Here is a 19,298-nt window from a genome sequence, read left to right on the forward strand (position 1 = left end):
GAAAACATATGTGTTGGGCCACGGTGGACTGCTGAAGGGGCTGATAACAGAGGCTCTCTGTGAATAGAGGGTTGGAGGTGGTGAGAAGTGCTAGGGAGTGTGAGTTATACGTACCGGGGCCTGGCAACAAATAAACCTCTGCCTCTCCTTTCTATCATGGAGTCCATCTATCTATAGCACCAGTTTACAAATCATATTTGCGTTAGCCATGTTTTTGATCAAGTCACTGTTGTCCAGATCTAGCATAGTAGTGGGGCATTTATTTGACATTTCAGACTAACACTCGTAGCTTAATCGAAAACCTTTTCAGACTTTGTTAAGAGTCCGGAAAAGAGTGAGTGGAGATGTTCATTGCGTACCACTGGTGTTTTAGCAAGAGGGTGTGCTCTCTCTCTCTCTGCATCTTCGGCTCGGTCAAAGAGGAACCTTGTTAGCATAAGTTGTTGACCTTGCTGTTTATAAAATGCCCTTTTCATAAGCATCATAGAGGTCCACTGTGACCCCACATAGCCCATACTAGCAACAGGCTGTGTGGGCAGCTAGCAGGCCAGTTTGCCATTGAGGGACTGGCATAGCTGTACACACCCAGACGAGTCTGGTCCCACAGGAAAGGCTCAGAGACAGAGTCCCACCTCTGACATCAGCCCAGCCACTGGGCCTTAGATGAGGAGCAGGCCAGAGCAGACCACAGTCAGTTCAGTGTCCTGACTCTCCTGTCCTGAACAAGGGAGGTCTCACAGATCACACATGCTGAACCAGTGAGGGGCAGGGCTGAAGTTTGAACCAAATGCTGTATCTGTACATGTGTACACCGTGTTACCTGGTAAACATTAGAGCATTGATTTGGTGATGTTATGTAAGCCAATCATATCTCTCCCTGGAACAGAGATAAAGTGTTTTCAGTCAGACCTGGGTTCAGATCATAGACAGATGGTTCTTTCAAATACTTTGAGTGTTTGATTAAGCCGGCCTGGAGTGCCAGGTGGGAGGGGTTTGCACTGTTTGGTCTTTTCTATTGGTTCCATGGCAATAGGCAAGCTCAATCAAGCACTGATAAAGTATTTGAAATTATTTCCATTAGTATTTGAATCGAGGTGTGTTTTCAGTTGGTGCCATTAATCAAAAACAAAGCAGATGTTTGATCTGCTAACCCGTGTTAGCTGTCTAGCTTGTATCTTCAACTTCCAGCTTTCTCACATTCGTTAGAAAAGGGGGGAGAGTACTTTGAAAATGTTTATTTCCAAACTCTTCTAACCCCCAATCGACTACTTTGTGTAGGTGAGGTTGATAATAGAGGCAGGTACATTGACTTCCATTGGTTTTGGTTAGAAATTCAAACGCTAAAGTTAGCGGTTGGTGACAGAGAAACAAACCCAAAGTGTGTATCACAGTCTCTCTTTGTGCATAGACTGTTTCAGGGTGAGGAAACAAATGAGTAATTTTGTAATTTGGGTGAACTATCCCTTTAATTCTTAATTACAAATACATACAGTATTTCTACATATTTTGTCTATTTCTGTCAGATAATATAACCATATTTTGCTAGTAACAGTTTATTGAGCAATACAACCATCATTCAATATGTGAATAAGTGTCATTGAATAAGTGTATTGCTTCAGTTGTTGTAATGAAGACAATTAATGCTTTTAAATGTTGCTTTCATGTCCACTTTAAATGTGATCATTCATTACATAATTTACATTTACGTCATTTAGCAGACACTCTTATCCAGAGCGACTTACAGTAGTGAATGCATACATTTCAATTCATTTCATACATTTTTATTTTTTTTTCCCCGTGCTGGCCCCCCGTGGGAATCGAACCCACAACCCTGGTGTTGCAAACACCATGCTCTACCAACTGAGCCACAGGGAGGCCATCATTCATTCATTCTTCTTCGAACCCACAACCCTGGTGTTGCAAACACCATGCTCTACCAACTGAGCCACAGGGAGGCCATCAGGCATTCTTCCTAACTCAGTTGCTGGAGAGGAAGGAAACCACTCAGAGATTTCACCATGAGGCCAATAGTGACTTTAATTAATAACTTCTTATGGATGGTGGCAGTATTGAGTAGCTTGGATGATTGACGTGCCCAGAGTAAACTGCCTGCTACTCACGCCCAGAAGCTAAGATATGCATATTATTAGTAGATTTGGATAGAAAACACACTGAAGTTTCTAAAACGGTTTGAATGATGTCTGTGAGTATAACAGAACTCATATGGCAGGCAAAAACCTGAGAAAAAATCCAAACAGGAAGTGGTTGTTGTTTTTTAAGTGATTGCCTATCCAAACTACAGTGTCTGTGGGGTCGTTTTGCACTTCCTACGGCTTCCACTAGATGTCAACAGTCTTTAGAACCTTGTTTGAGGCTTCTACTGTGAAGTGGGGGAGAATAAGAGCTCATTGAGTGAGAGGACTGCCAGCAGGGCATGAGCCTTTGCCATGCGCGCTCACATGAGAGGTAGCTCAGTTCCATTGCATTTCTGAAGACAAAGGATTTCTCCAGTTGAAACTTTATTGCAGATTTATGATAAAAACATCCTAAAGATTGATTCTACACATCGTTTGACATGTTTCTACGAACTGTAATGGAATGTTTTGAGTTTTCGTCTGACCTGCGCGTCGTGAATTTGGATTTGTGAACTGAAGGCGCGAACAAAAAGGAGGTATTTGGACATAAAGGATGGACTTTATCGAACAAAACAAACATTTATTGTGGAACTGGGATTTCTGGGAGTGCATTCTGATGAAGATCATCAAAGGTAAGTGAATATTTATAATGCTATTTCTGACTATTGTTGACTTCAACAAGGCGTATATATTGTATGGCATGTTTTTGTGTCTGAGTGCCATACTCAGATTATTGCATGGTGTGCTTTTTCGGTAAAGCTTTTTTGAAATCTGACACAGCGGTTGCATTAAGGAGAAGTTTATCTAAAGTTCCATGCATAACACTTGTATTTTCATCAAAATTTATGATGAGTATTTCTGTAAATTGATGTGGCTCTATGCAAAATCACCAGTTGTTTTGGAGGCAAAACATTACTGAACATAACGCGCCAATGTAAACTGAGATTTTTGGATATAAATATGAACTTTATCAAACAAAACATACATGTATTGTGTAACATGAAGTCCTAGGAGTGTCATCTGATGAAGATCATCAAAGGTTAGTGATTCATTTTATCTCTATTTCTGCTTTTTGTGACTCCTCTCTTTGGCTGGAAAATGGCTGTGTTTTTTTGTGTATAGGCACTGACCTAACATAACCATATGGTTTGCTTTCGCCGTAAAGCCTTTTTGAAATCAGACACTGTGGCTGGATTAACAAGAAGTAAAGCTTTAAAATGGTGTATAATACTTGTATGTTTGAGGAATTTTAATTATGAGATTTTAGTTGTTTTGTATTTGGCGCCCTGCACTTTCACTGGCTGTTGTCATATCGATCCCGCTAATGGGATTCCAGCCATAAGAAGTTTTAAAACAGTTACAGAGTTTAATGGCTGTGATAGGAGAAAACTGAGGATGGATCAACAACATTGTAGTTACTTCACAATATTAACCTGATTGACCGAGTGAAAAGAAAAGAAGGAAGACTGTACAGAATAAAAATATTCCAAAACACACATCTTGTTCGCAACAAGTTACTAAAGTAATACTGCAAAAAATGTGGCAAAGCAATTAACTTTTTGTCCTGAATACAAAGTGTTAAGTTTGGGGCAAATCCTATACAACACATTACTGAGTGCCACTCTTCATATTTTCAAGTATAATGGTGGCTGCATCATGTTATGAGTATGCTTGTAATCTTTAAGGATTGGAGAGTTATTCAGGATAAAAAATAAACAGAATGGAGCTAAGCACAGGAAAAATCCTAGAGAAAAACCTGGTTCAGTCTTTCAACCAGACACTGGGAGATTAATTCACCGATCAGCAGGACAATAACCTAAAACACAAGGCCACATCTACATGGGAGTTTCGTACCAAGAAGACAGTGAATGTTCTTGAAGTGCCAAATTACTGTTTTGACTTAAATCTACTTGAAAATCTATGGCAAGACCTGAAAATGTTTGTCTAGCAATAAAATAATAATGGGCAAATGCTGCACAATCCAGGTGTGGAAAGCTCGTAGAGACTTACCCAGAAAGACCACATAATTTTCCTTCCTCATGATGCAATCTATTTTGTGAAGTGCACCAGCAGCAGCAAAGCATCCCCACAACATGATGCTGCCACCCCTGTGCTTCACAGTTGGGATGGTGCTCTTCGGCTTGCAAGGCTCCCTCTTTTTCCTCCAAACATAACAATGGTCATTATGGCCAAACAGTTCCATTTTTGTTTCATCAAACTAGAGGACATTTCTCCAAAAAGTACAATCTTTGTCCCCATGTGCAGTTGCTAACCGTAGTCTGGCTTTTTTCCCGGCGGTTTTGGAGCAGTGGCTTCTTCCTTGCTGAGCGGCCTTTCAGGTTATGTTGATTTTGGACTTGTTTTACTGTGGATATAGATACCTCCAATTGACTCAAATGATGTCATTTAGCCTATCAGAAGCATCTAAAGCCATTACATAATTTTCTGGAATTTTCCAAGCTGTTTAAAGGCACAGTCAACTTAGTGTATGTAAACTTCAGACCCACTGGAATTGTGATACAGTGGAATTGTGATAAAGTGAAATAATCTGTCTGTAAACAATTGTTGGAAAAATGACTTGTGTCATGCACAAAGTAGATTTCCTAACCGACTTGACAAAACTATAGTTTGTTAACAAGAAATTTGTAGAGTGGTTGAAAAACGAGTTTTAATGACTGTCATTAAAACTCGTTTTTCAACCACTCCACAAATTTCTTGTTAACAAACTATACTCATTACACTCAGTACACTGTACTTAGGGTAGGTTACTGCTGCAAGTAAATGTAAGTACAGTGTAACAATGAGAAATGACAATGCTTGTTAATCTGCACATGCAGGTATAATTACACAGTAATAAGGGCACTGTAATGTAAAGTATCACCAATTTTTACAAATGGTGGAACTAAATACATAAAGTGCTTTTATTCTATATGGTTAAAAAATGTACAAACAAACTTTGTCTCATATATTTATTATTTGATTTTCATAGAAAACACTCACTTTTTATTATGATAATCATCACAGTCCTCATCATGCGTTGTAACAGGAACAGCCTCCCAGTCCTCACTTACAGAAAACTTAAAATGGAAGTGTTGGGGGTGGTGGTGGAGCACAATAACCATTTCCTAAAATGTTTACCCCCAGACATGTCAGCCAATCGGAAAAGCACATTTAAAACATATTTCTCAGAACAGGACTTAGATTTACTGTTTTGACTCCAATTCTAATTATAGTTGGTCAAACTTTCACTGTCACAGTGTACTTGCAATTTTTTTTAAAGAAGAACATGGTGTTTTATTCCACAGTGTTAAGAGGTCCCTGACCTCTGCACTGCATGGGGCTGTTAATTCCCAGTATCTATTCAATAGAATTGTGCTATTGGCTGTTCTTTGTGCAAATACAGAAAATAAGATGGAGGAAACTTGCAAACTTTAGAGCTGTTCAAAAAAAAGCTTCTGGTACAGTTCAAAACTTTGAATGACTTTGATTGACGGGCTCTTGGCGTCCCTGTTTCCTGTACCTGTGGTAGGTGGAGTTGTTACCCACAGAAAAAATTACTTGTTAATGCATTCACATCCTATGCACTGTTCTTTCAGTAGCTGACAGGAAACAATGAAGAAGAGAATAGCTTAAACAATTCTATGCTGTGAGTATTTTATTCACTTGGAAGATACATGATTTATATATCATTAGGTTTAAGTACTCTCTGTTAATGTGGTTAAAAAAATGTAAATATTATAGGAACATTTTATTTAAATAGCCTTAGTCAATAATATGGTCTATGTTTTTATGAAAGGTTCCATGCTCTGGGAAGCTTTTGGAGCGGGTCAAAATGAGATTCTAGTGAAACCAGGGGACACAGTCACCCTTGGCTGTGACATTACCCTGGAGTACGAGATCATGTGTTTTTTTCTTCGTCCTGACACCACTCTTTCAGTGGCCATCACTATAAAGACGAATATACCCCTAAGCCTCAAAAGGTTTGATGGCCGTTTCGAGTCAGTGTATGACACAGCCCTGTACAGAAGCAATCTGAGCATACTGAACATTGCAGAGAGCGATGTAGGTCTGTACTACTGTGCTGAGCAGAGGGCTAACATATTTGAAATCGGAAGAGGGACCAAGCTCTCCCTTATCAGTGGTGGTGAGTAAACTCTGCATTATCACTGCATAACTGTGGTTTTGCATTGGGAGTGTTCTAAAAATATCCACCTGGTTCAATAAAGTTTAATCTCAGTCAATTCAGGATATGGATTTCAATTATAAATCTATACCAAAACACAGTTGGATGAAACAAATGTAACATATGTATTTGTCACAAGCTGCTATATGCACTATATACATTTCTTAGTTGTTTTCAATACAGAATGTTTAAGATTGTTTTTTTGATTGTGATACATTTGATCAAATCTGATAATCTTTATATTCACACACCAAGAAGGCTGTAAATAACAGCTGAACTGTTATGAATGTTCTGTCATTTCAGATCAGCTCTCTACTACTGTTGTTGGGATGAAGTTGTCATGGTTTATCATCTTGATCATAGCCCCCATGTTCTCCGTACTGGGGTCCGCTGTCTGCGTCTTCTGCCTGTTCCCCAGACCTGCTGAGAAATCATTTGCACCCAATAATTCTAACATTTTCACATAATCAGCATTTTTAAATGTCTTAATATTTACATAATGCACCTCTGTCATCCAGCTGTTCTTTATTTTCCCATCTATGAGGATGGATAAAAAAAAAACATATGTCCTGTTATAGATCCTGACAAATGAGGATTCTGGAACAACTTGGTTGAAGCCTGCCATCTAGCGGACCAATATCCAGAAAAACAGAAAAGCGTATAAATTAGGGTAGAGGACCAAACATAATAAAATTGAAAGATTACAAAAATAACATTTCTGGTGTTTGAGGTGTCCCGTGATACACTGGGCCAAACTTCTGTCACTCCTGACATCTAAGTAGGTGGCCGATGGGACTACAGATGTTTACACATTTGTTGCACACCTTATGTGTCTGACTCCAGTGTTGATTGCATGAGCAAAATGTTCAGGGCGTTTGAGATAGAAATGTATTGAATAGAACAATATTATTTTAGACATATGATCTTAAAAATCATGTGCCACACATCTACCAATCCATCCAAGGACCAATTGTCAAAACAGCAGTGGCTTAAACATAAATCTAACTATAAATTGTTAAATTATCTGAACAACCTGCTATGTTATGCTGTATATAACACTCTTCAACCAATTCAGATTATAGGAACATTTTATTCAAAAGGTTAGAGATAGAAAATGTATAAGTCACATCACAAGTGGTTGAAAATATAAAATAGGATTTAAAAAACACAATGTGGCTCACAGAGCTGAGACAGTAATAGTCAAACATTGCACAGTATTTCCTTTGCCGTCCTCTATAATATATTAAATCTAAATATTATTGCTATCAGTTATCTATACACATATGCAGAAACAAGAACAAAGTACAGTAGATAAGATAATTCAGGCACTTTTAAAGGTCTCAGATGGAGGAGGAAATACATTTACATTATTGTTACCTGATCAAATGTAGCATTTCATTATAGCTGAACAGTTGGCAAGAGAGGTCATCCCTAACGTCCTTGTATAACCCACAGTAAAACAAGGCATGAGCTTCTGTTTGAGTGGAACCATCGTTACAAAAAGAAGACGCGTCTATCTAAGGTAGTGTTTGTATATCGACCAGTCTGAATAGCAAGAGGGGCCACTTCACATCTACATTCTGAAAAAGAGCATCGATATTGATTAGATAAAACTGAACTACCTAACGTTCTGTCTCAAAAGAACATCGATATTGATTAGATAAAACTGAACTACGTAAAGTTGTCTCAAAAGAGCATTTTAAAAAGGCAGTATGTGTGCAATTTGTTAACTTTCAAATGAGATTCATTTAAAAAAAAGTGTTGATCTATGATAAATTATTTGTACAGCGGATATCAAAATGTTTTACAGCTGGTAGTCTTTCTGAAGATCAATGAGTGTGGGATATTACCTGGGGTGAGTAACAGTTTCATAGTTGAACACCTCTTAACTTACTTTCTACAAAGGCTACTGACCTTGAGATACTGAAGGTGAGGATTGTCTAGTTGTTTAAAAACTCATTTGGGAGGTTATACAAAATAAAGCTTAACACACTGTCCTGAAACAGGTCACTGGAACAAATCAGGTTCAACATTATATATGTCAGTATTTCATTATACAAAGCATTTTAACTTGCCAATCCCATTATCATAAGTGGTGTAATCATACAATAGAACAAAATGGTTCTGGTATCAGACATGGGATACAGTATAATGGCAGTACAGTAAATTGTGCACATCTGTATAAATGTCTCCCTGAATAGGGAACACAATGTAATGCTGACAATGATCAACCATTATAAAGGTTGAAGAAAATCATAAGTACAGTAGTTGTACAGTAAGGCCGAGGGTTTAAAGGGAAAGTTTATGAATTGACACAACTTATTGCTAGGTTTTTCACTCTGCCAGTAGTCTTTGGGCCAGGAGAAACAGTAATGCATGGTTCAGTTCCCTTTAAACAGCCACCACTAGCTAATGCTCAATAAAAGTGAATGGGACATTGCATTTAGAAAGCACTTTCAAAAAGATTCCACCGGAGCAGACCAGCAAAAAACATTCCCGAGTTTGATTTGATTGATAAGAAATGCTCATGGCAAGCCCACAGACAGGGCAAAAATCATAGTGTCTAGCCAGCCTTAGTAACAAAGATATCACTTTCATTGTTCTGCTGTGTCCATTGATTTGTTTTGATTAAGAACTTGGAGCTCGGCCAAGGGAGGTTCTTCATTCAACTTTTTGTTTTTACATTTCCTGATGCATACTACTACCACCCCCCCTACTACTACTACCACCACCACCACTACTACTACCAGCACAGCAAGATGGCCCACATGTAGACCTGCAGAGACACAAAAAAAGAACTGTTATAGTACTAGATTATTTCCTGGTTCTAATACTAACATATAAATGAACACAAATTGCCATACAAGTAAACCCATGTTATGTAATGATTTCTCATTACAGAAAATCTGTGGAGGGAGCTGAAGGTTCGAGTTGCCAAACGTCAGCCTCGAACCCTTAATGACTTGGAGAAGATCTGCAAAGAGGAGTGGGACAAAATCCCTCCTGAGATGTGTGCAAACCTGAAGGCCAACTACAAGAAACGTCTGACCTCTGTGATTGCCATCAAGGGTTTTGCCACCAAGTACTAAGTCATGTTTTGCAGAGGGGTCAAATACTTATTTCCCTCATTAAAATGCAAATCATTTTATAACATTTTTGACATGCGTTTTTCTGGATTTTTGTTGTTGTTGTTCTTCTGTCTCTCACTGTTCAAATAAACCTACTATTAAAATTATAGACTGATCATTTCTTTGTCAGTGGGCAAACGTACAAAGTCAGCAGGGGATCAAATACTTTCCCCCCCCTCACTGTAATTTGAGTTGGTGGCTGAAGTGTGAGAGGAATGAGACATAGTGGAACCCAGTAGAGCTAAGGCAGAGGGCTCGTAGAGTGGACGACTGGCTACTATTCTGAACTTAGTGTGGTAAAATTTCTGGCGCTCAGAGCTGCTGAGGCAGCACCCATGTGGGTGCTACAGAGTGGAAGAGGAGAAGTCCAGTGGCTATACGACTCAGGCTGGTTCCCAGACGTGCCCTCTACAAGATCATCAGCAGACAGATGACGATGATGGAGTCTGCTAACATCCTCTGTCTAGCTCCCATCGCTCAAGCCACGAACTGACCCTCCATCTTCGGAGGATGCAGCTTTGAAAGACTTGACCTTTGCTTGTTTGTTATTTTGCTCTTTAAGCGCTTTGAAATTCTATAGAAAGCGTTAATGTAATAAATGATTATTAATTAATACATAGTTAACTAGCGAGTTAACTTTGGATCTATCTAGCTAGGCTACTAGATAGGCCTAATGTTCAGAATTTGACATCCAACCACTAATTTATAGTCTATCAACATTTAATACTATTCTGCTGCACTGAGCCTGCTTCAGCACTTAACGGTCTATCAGAGTATCAAACGTGTACGCATAGCATGGTTCTAAAATACTGGAGCATTGGGATCGAATTCAAGCAATTTCTATAACGGTCTAAACATTCAAATAAATAGAGGACGCATACTGGGAGATGCGTTGTTGGGAATTGTGGGGAGGTTCGCGGTCGGACTGTGCGTCGCCCGAAGATCGTTCTCAGAAACTGCGTAGCTATGTCACAATGGGACGCAGGACTATGTCTCAGCGTCTGGACTATGATTACGCTGTACTCTCCCGCTCCGGTCAGCCACACTTGAACAGAAACGCACATGATACAAACGTTGACCAACACCAAAGAGACACAAACAGAACTCATGGTACAGTCACTGAAAGGATATTTCCCACTGATTTGTATAAAAAATGTCAAGCGTTGAGAGACGTTTGCTAGAACCAGTACAGGACAATCTTCATATTGGATTTATTTTATTATTATGGTATTGTGCACTACTACCAGGGGGAAAAGCAATATACATGCAACCCTACCCTGCAATCCAATGGAAATTTGACCACTTTAACCCAACCCCTCCAAAAGACACATATACATATACAGGTTGGACAGGTAGGAGCCTGTCACACTGGTGCCCAAGGAGCAGTTGTGTGTGTGTTACATGCCTTGCTCAAGGGCATGCAGGCAATTCTCGAGCAAGACTCTGGATTCAAACTGGCAACCTTCTTGTTGTTGGCTCGCCTCTCTAACCACTAGGCTACCTGCAGCCAGAGAGGTGCACCCTTCCTGGAGATACTGCATTACTAGGTCGATGCATGCAGAGGAGAGAGCAAGCCCCTATCCCATCTCGCCGTTCCAAAATACAATTTCATATATGGTCCCCAGATAGGAGACGTATCAGATATTAACAGATTATTAACAGATTTTTAAACAAATATACTACAAAAGGTAGAGAAGGCAAAAAAGTTTAAGTATCTGGACTGTCAAACTAAATATGTCCAGAGGAGCCACATACACATTCCAAAACATATTGGCACATACACCAGATCTGACCCACTTCTACATTTACATTTTTACATTTTAGTCATTTAGCAGACGCTCTTATCCAGAGCGACTTACAGTAGTGAATGCATACATTTCATACAATTTCATACATTTTTTTTGCTGGCCCCCCGTGGGAATCGAACCCACAACCCTGGCGTTGCAAACACCATGCTCTATCAACTGAGCTACAGGGAAGGCTAGCTCCTGATCGTCGAGATTGCTAAATAAATTACATTGAGTTTTGCACAACTTTACTTTCTAGTTCTACGCGACAGAGCCCCAAAAATTACTTGGAATGTATTTTATTTCAAATACAAACAGAGCTTCCATTATTTAGAATGTTGCTGTGTGCCAGTTCACAGAACAGCTTTCTTTGTGATGTTAAAATGTGGCCTTTCAATGATTGGCAGGGTTTTCACTTTTGGTACAATTCTGTTGGTTCTACTGCGACAAACAAGCTCATTAAGTGCTTGGTAGATTGTTTATCCTATTTGAACCCACGTCTGCACTACACAGCTCATAATCTACTTCAACTTAAAGATCAGAAGACGATTATACCTGTATCGGCTGTAGATGGTTGGGGGGCTGCTGTGGTGGTTGAACTCTCAATACTCCCTGAAAATACATTATAAGCAAAATACACTGTTGTCATGCTTGAATAACATTTCTGCACAACAAAAACAGTTCTTTATCTCAGTGTTTCCCAAACTTGGTCCTGGGGACCCCAACGGGTGCACATTTAGTTTTTTGCCTTAGCACGACACAGCTGATTCAAATAATCAAAGATTGATGAGTTCATTATTTTAATCAGCTGTGTAGTGCTGGGGGGGGGGGGGGGGAAATGAACAAATGGGGACCCTAGGTTTGAGTTTGAAAAACCCTGCATGATCTACTTCCAGGTTAAAGATCAGATGTCAATAATACCTCCTGGTGTGGTTGAAGATTGTTGCGGGGCTGCTATGGTGGTTGAACTCTCAGTGCTACCTGGAAATATATCATAAGCAAAATATGTTTTATCCCTTCAGTACAGCTAAGCAACAGTGGAACTTCAGAAACCGTAACATATACAGTTGAAGTTGGAAGTTTACATACACCTTAGCCAAATACATTTAAACTCAGTTTCACAATTCCTGACATTTAATCCTAGTAAAAATTCCCTGTCTTAGGTCAGTTAGGATCACCACTTTATTTTAAGAACGTGAAATGTCAGAATAATAGTAGAGAATGATTTATTTATTTCAGCTTTTTATTTCTTTCATCACATTCCCAGTGGGTCAGAAGTTTACATATGCTCAATTAGTATTTGGTAGCATTGCCTTTAAATTGTTTAACTTGGGTCAAACGTTTTGGGTAGCCTTCTACAAGCTTCCCACAATAAGTTGGGTGGATTTTGGCCCATTCCTCCTGACAGAGCTGGTGTAACAGTCAGGTTTGTAGGCCTCCTTGCTCACACACGCTTTTTTTAGTTCTGTCCACAAATTTTCTATAGGGTTGAGGCCAGGGCTTTGTGATGGCCACTCCAATACCTTGACTTTGTTTTCCTTAAGCTATTTTGCCACAACTTTGGAAGTATGCTTGGGGTCATTGTCCATTTGGAAGACCCATTTGCGACCAAGCTTTAACTTCCTGACTGGTGTCTTGAGATGTTGCTTCAATATATCCACATAATTTCCTGCCTCATGATGCCACCTATTTTGTGAAGTGCACCAGTCCCTCCTGCAGCAAATCACCCCAACAACATGATGCTGCCACCCCTGTGCTTCACAGTTGGGATGGTGTTCTTCGGCTTGCAAGCCTCCCCCTTTTTCCTCCAAACATAACGATGGTCATTATGGCCAAACAGTTATATTTTTGTTTCATCAAACGGGAGGACATTTCTCCAAAAAGTACGATCTTTGTCCCCATGTGCAGTTGCAAACCGTAGTCTGCTTTTTATGGCGGTTTTGGAGCAGTGGCTTCTTCCTTTGGTGAACAGCCTTTCAGGTTGTCAACATAGGACTCGTTTTACTGTGGATATAGATACTTTTGTACCCGTTTCCTCCAGCATCTGGGATTGATTTGCACTTTTCGCACCAAAGTACATTCATCTCTAGGAGACAGAACGCGTCTCCTTCCTGAGCGGTATGTGGGCTGCGTGGTCCCATGGTGTTTATACTTGCGTACTATTGTTTGTACAGATGAACGTGGTACCTTCATGCATTTGGAAATTGCTCCCAAGGATGAACCAGACTTGTGGAGGTCTACAATTTTTCTTCTGAGGTCTTGGCTGATTTGTTTTGATTTTTCCATGATGTCAAGCAAAGAGGCACTGAGTTTGAGGCCTTGAAATACATCCACATGTACACCTCCAATTGACTCAAATGATGTCAATTAGCCTATCAGAAGCGTCTAAAAGACATTACATAATTTTCTGGAATTTTCCAAGCTGTTTAAATGCACAGTCAATTTAGTGTATGTAAACTTTTGACCAACTGGAATTGTGATACGGAGAATTATAAGTGAAATAATCGGTCAGTAAACAATTGTTGGAAAAATGACTTGTGTAAAGCACAAAGTAAATGTCCTAACCGACTTGCCAAAACTATAGTTTGTTAACAAGAAATTTGTGGAGTGGTTGAAAAACGAATTAATGACTCCAACTTAAGTGTAAACTTCCGACTTCAACTGTACTTCCACTCATATTTTTTATGCAAAAAAAAATGTTAAATACATTTTTTTTTAAATGGACAGTAGGCTTCTTACTTGTCATTTTAAGTGCAATTCTCGGTTGACCTGGAAGAACACCGTCTGGATAATAAACTGTCTCTGTATCTTCTTTGGTTACATCGCTAATTACAACAGCACAGCCGTTGGAGTTGTTCAGCCTGATCCTGCCCAGATAATTTAGCCCCTCAGTGGGCACGTTGTTCTCATACGTGACCACTGGGCCTTTTCTCTCTGTGTTTAATCCGAAGTCCGACTCAGGACACTGGCCATCAGTTATTGGTATAGCTACGGACCCCCCTTTGGTTACACTAAGATAACGTATACCCGAGTGTGGCGCTGTAAAAATGAGAGAAAGACACCATTAGCATATTCTTTTTACAACCACAGCAAAAATTATTTAACATTATAATGTTGCTCCCAAGGCTCACTTTCAAGATGCTAGTGCTATTTACATACACTCTCCCTAAGCCAACAAGACGAGTAATTACATAACAGTAAAGCGGTATTATTATGAATTGTCTAATAAAAGGTGTGAGTGTCTGACAGGATTCTTTTGAATAATTCATTTTTAAAAATACAAAAAACATGCTCAGGATACTGTCAAAAATGTAGTCTAAACAACCAATAAAATTGGACAATGGCAGATTTTCTTCAATCGTGTCAGTCATGTTAACTGACTCAAATTTATGCTGATGGAACCTCTGTTGTAGAGCAGCAATGTTACATGTTGTAGAAGAGCCATTGATATAACAGCTGACCATGCAACAGCTGACCATGCAATAGCTGACCATTGTAACCAGGGCATGAAATGTACCTTTTGGTGAACCAGCCAGTGTCTGGTGGGTTAAAACATTTCACCAGTTACTCAGACGTTTTACTAGCTCTCAAGAACTCGAGGGGCCATACAGTTCTCATTCGAACCATTGTACACATTTTCTGCTCTGTTGTCAACACCTGGACGCTCTGTCTAACTGTTAATAATTATTGTGTGCAATACACAAAACTCTACTTCCATATCACCCCATTTTAACACAGATTCCCACAGAGGGGAATCCAAAGCCAATAAAAACTCTGGATGGTGTTCAATAAAAAACATCAGTGGAAATGTGGTAAAACAGCTAACAGTAAGTGCATCTGTAAAGTTATTTTGCATGATAATTAAGTTACATTTTAGTCATTTAGCAGACGCTCTTATCCAGAGCGACTTACAGTAGTGAATGCATACATTGTTTTTTTCTGTGCTGGCCCCCCTTGGGAATGGAACCCACAACACCATGCGTTGCAAACACCATGCTCTACCAACTGAGCTATCAACCAATGAATAGAGAATGTCACAGATCTGCTTTAGTGTTCAGTATAGACAGGTTTTACCTGATTTCCCTGGGGGTGATTTTTCAAGTAAAAACAGTGGTTTAATGCTGTATAGAGGTAGTTGTGTTCTATACTAGCAAACTCACCTGCTGATGTTAGTCATACATACGTCTATCACATAATACACCACCATCTCAAAGACCTTACTTAAACTAAACCGCAGCGACCGGCAAGAATGATTTAAAACAAGTATGATTAAAACTAGATATTTGAAAAATTATCGATTCAGAACATTTCATGAAAAAAAAAAATGGCTGGTCTACGTTCCAGTATAAGTCCTCCGTTGATGTATCGACTTAAACACTGTTTCTTATGTGCCACTGATACCCTGTGGATGGGATTTGTCAAGACACTGTCTTGCAATACCTATGGTCCTCCATAATCCTATGAATTGAGTGGTTTAATATTATTCACTACAGACATTTACCATTCACCTAGGACATAATCCCTCATTAACAAATTATATTTATATCTACAAAGAACTAGGATAAGTTTTAGCAATACTTTACCTTCTGATACGCTGGGTTGAATTTTCAACATATTGCTTAAAACCTATCCAATAATTTTAGATGTGCAGGAGGGCTAGGTAGAAGGTAGTCGATTTAGGCATCATCACACTAATCTCTTCTGTCCTTGTGTTCAAGATTTCCAAACCCGTATTGCAATCAAGGATCCATTGTTTTTAGTGTTTCATGCTTTCATCAATTTCCCTCAACTAATCAAAAGGAAGTTTCAGAAGGGCAAACTTTAAACAATACAATATATATTTTTTTTTAATTAATATTTTCTAACCCTAACATTTCAGTCATTATATTACTTAATTTGTATTTGATTACTTATTTTTTCCATTCCTTAAAGTCATTATCTCATCTCTGCTCAGGCAGTAACAGCCAAACATTATCTCTGTACTCCCCATACTGTTCTGTCTTTAGTCATCTTATTAATATTGAATAAGAATGGCAACACAACATGTAGTGTTGGTCCATGTTTCATGAGCTAACATAAAATATCCCAGAAATGTTCCATATGCACAAAAAGCTTATTCCTCTCAAAAAGGTACACACATTTGTTAACATCCCCGTTAGTGAGCATTTCTCATGGGTCTACTGTTTTGCACTCAGTCATTTCGACTATTTTTTGGGTGTTGTAGTACATTTTCATGCATGTTATAATAACGCTAAATGCCAATGGTATAATTCATTAAAACTAACCTGCTTTCAGCTGGCTGGACAATAACCAGATTACAACAACACGCAGACACCTAAAGAGAAATTGACAATTTGTAAACCCATTTGCAATTGAGGTAAGCAATAATCACACTTTCATAGTAACTTTATAACCAAGTGCCCATTAGGAGAATGAAAAAAAGGTGTAATGTAACCTTTATTTAACTAGCCAAGTCTGTTAAGAACAAATTCTTATTTTCAATGACGTCCTAGGAACAGTGGGTTAACTGACTTGTTCAGGGGCAGAACGACAGATTTGTACCTTGTCAGCTCGGGGATTCGATCTAGCCATCTTTTTAGTTGCTGGCCCATCACTCTAACCACTAGGCTACCTGCCGCCCCGTATAAGCTGATATCCTTAGCTAAGAATTTAACTCCTATGATGTTGTCGTCAATCTTATCAAACTGATCATGTGTTCCGAATCGATGTAACGTGAATTGACGAATCACTAGATATAAGTACAAGGCAATAACTTGTTTGAAACATACGTAACCTAGCTAACCCATTTACTCCCGGACTTAATTTAGCTAGAATTTAGCCAGAACTTTTATACCAGACGCCGGTCAATGAAAACAATTATCTAAATGTTAGACGTCGTAAGCTTGCCAAGTTTAGCTAACTTTCTAGCCGAGAAGCCAAGGTAGCTAACGTTATTTAGCATGGACTTTTCTAAAATAGCTTGCCTGAGATAGCTTATAACTTGTAAAACAATATGTGACTTGGCTACTGAACCAAGCTAACACGACGAACTAGCAGATGACTCACCAGCGAAAATCCATCTTGATTAACTAGCAAGTTACCCGCTAGCTACAGTGGGCTGTTATGAGAACAGTGTGAGAAATGGTGTTAGTTAGCTTGGTAAAGGATTGTTCACACGAGTACATCCGCTTTTCTAGCCAATGGAGCTACACACCCAGTGCCTACTCCTGGCAGGTTTTAGCAGATAAAAGTCGAAACCTTTATGTATAATGTTAAGATCTCCAGAGGTAAACTCATTCATATTATTTGTAATAATACACCCGACCTGGCTAAATAAACTGAGGCATCGCGATGAAACAAAGCAAACTCTTTGTATAATAAACCTAATAGTATTAACATAAATGTATATATTCGCATTTTTTATTACTGTTTAGCCTACTGATCATTAGCTAAGAATTGAACTGCCACGTTGTTGACAATCAACATTGAAGTTAAATTCTTAGCCAACTGATCATCGTGTTCCATGATGTGCATTTTTCTACTTCTGATAACTCAATTAGCCAATTCAAAATAAAAATGCGACAGTCCTTACGGTTTACAGATGTTAAATCATTGGCCTCAGTTTACACAGACGTTAATGGAGTAATGTCTCAACTATATGGTAATCACACCAGTTTAAAACATAGCTAACGTTAGCTAGCTGGCTAGCCCATTTGTCCCTGCCTTCGAATTTATCTACGTCAATCGGTAAGTAAAGTTAGCCTAAAGGTATCATCAACCTAGACGTTACACAGATCAGTGTGTCTTTAGCGTTGTAGTTACTAGCAACTATATTATACCATACACCCGTCAATAAAAAGTGGGACGTAAAATAAGCTTATTTTAACTAACTAGTTAGCTACAAGCCGAAAGGGTAACTAGTTTGCATTGAAGCTTGCCTGATATAGCCATACTTTTTTAAATAGCCAACGTTAACTAGTAAGCTTGAAACTATATAGCTTGAACTATATACTTGGTGAATTCGGCGACCAAAAATCGTAGGATCTTTGCAATGACGTTTAGAATCTGTCAGCAATCCACATGTCACCAGTGGCACTTCCGTTAATTTTAATGTTCGCGCTAAAGTTGCCATTTGCTCACGGGAAAACAGAGACTAGTCAGCCCATCATTTTTCCACCACTAGCGAAGCAGCGCTGATCAATGTAGGCGGGTCCATATCAACATTGCATTCATTTACTATACATCTACAGCCGAAGCAAAGAAACTGTTGTGGCCGAACGCTTAAAGAGTTTGAGTTTCTAGCCATCTTACATTTTAATTATAGCAAACACTAACTAGCGGTTGGTTAAAACACTGGTACAGTATTCATTAGGTCTAACATAAGTGTTTCTACCGCGCGGGAAAATTCCTGTTTACATGAGCACACCCACTCTCCATTCTAGCCCAAACAGATACAAATCTCAGTATAGCATAGCAGGTTTTAGCCATATAAAATAGGAAGCGTTAATCTAGCTATCTATAACGTTAACGTCCAGAAAGGGGTAAACTCGTTCACATTATTTGTAATACCTATAATGGCTCAGCACACTAAAGCATCGTGATGTAACAAAGCAAACTCTTTAAAGAAACATGGTATGATTAACATTTTTTGCTTAGTGAAAGTAAGACTAGCTACTTACCACCACACTTCTTTACCGTTTCTGAACTGGCGTATGTTGTGCACAAAAAAGTTTTGGGGCGGGAAACTGTCAGTAGTTGTCCAGTGGTAGGCGGAGTTAAAGACAGCATTCGTTTTGTGCCCCGGTTCACAAATCAGCGCACCCATTCCAACAGTGATTGCATTCGTTTAGTAACTAAACATTACTTTGAACATTCGAACATGTTTTTTCTGGAAGACATTTGGTTGAATGTTTTTGAACTATCCATCATGTTGCCTTGACGACAATGACCTGGGGGTGGTGAAGTTAACCGTTCGATTTGAGCATGGCCAGGTTGGCGCTCCACCTTCACCGGTTTTGTTGACTGTGCACCCCGGTTCAGTCTAATCGAACCTAGAGTTTTATTG

General features: G+C 39.1%; 1 protein-coding gene and 1 non-coding gene across 4 annotated transcripts; both read right to left on the reverse strand.

Annotated features, from left to right (window-relative positions):
* Positions 1–7,388: 7,388 nt before the first annotated feature.
* Positions 7,389–19,003, reverse strand: LOC106562427 (uncharacterized). Of its 3 annotated transcripts, XM_014127312.3 has the most exons (7): positions 18,913–18,969; positions 17,300–17,351; positions 16,519–16,568; positions 13,973–14,272; positions 12,155–12,214; positions 11,789–11,845; positions 7,389–9,094 (listed from the first exon to the last, which is right to left on the reverse strand). In XM_014127312.3, exons 2-7 carry the CDS (start codon positions 17,311–17,313, stop codon positions 8,913–8,915), a joined length of 663 nt encoding a protein of 220 aa, XP_013982787.2. In that variant the 5' UTR covers positions 17,314–17,351; positions 18,913–18,969; the 3' UTR covers positions 7,389–8,912. The 3 variants fall into 3 exon arrangements, 1 of the variants encoding a protein (XP_013982787.2); XR_014379372.1 differs by lacking the exon at positions 17,300–17,351 and having other exon boundaries at positions 18,913–19,003; XR_014379373.1 differs by lacking the exons at positions 16,519–16,568; positions 17,300–17,351 and having other exon boundaries at positions 18,913–18,990.
* Positions 10,957–11,138, reverse strand: LOC123725291 (U2 spliceosomal RNA). The gene has a single exon (XR_014379508.1). It is a non-coding gene; the product is annotated as a U2 spliceosomal RNA (small nuclear RNA).
* Positions 19,004–19,298: the final 295 nt, after the last annotated feature.

The sequence above is a fragment of the Salmo salar genome, chromosome 11 (genome assembly GCF_965601325.2).
Source record: "Salmo salar chromosome 11, fSalSal1, whole genome shotgun sequence".
Taxonomy (NCBI): Eukaryota; Metazoa; Chordata; class Actinopteri; order Salmoniformes; family Salmonidae; genus Salmo; species Salmo salar.

Excerpts from the sequence above, each read along its gene's own strand:
- LOC106562427 (XM_014127312.3), bottom strand. Across the intron at positions 14,273-16,518 it reads GTCCAGCCAGCTGAAAGCAG|CGCCACACTCGGGTATACGT; the intron begins GTTAGTTTTAAT and ends TCATTTTTACAG. Across the intron at positions 12,215-13,972 it reads AATTGCACTTAAAATGACAA|GTAGCACTGAGAGTTCAACC; the intron begins GTAAGAAGCCTA and ends ATATATTTCCAG.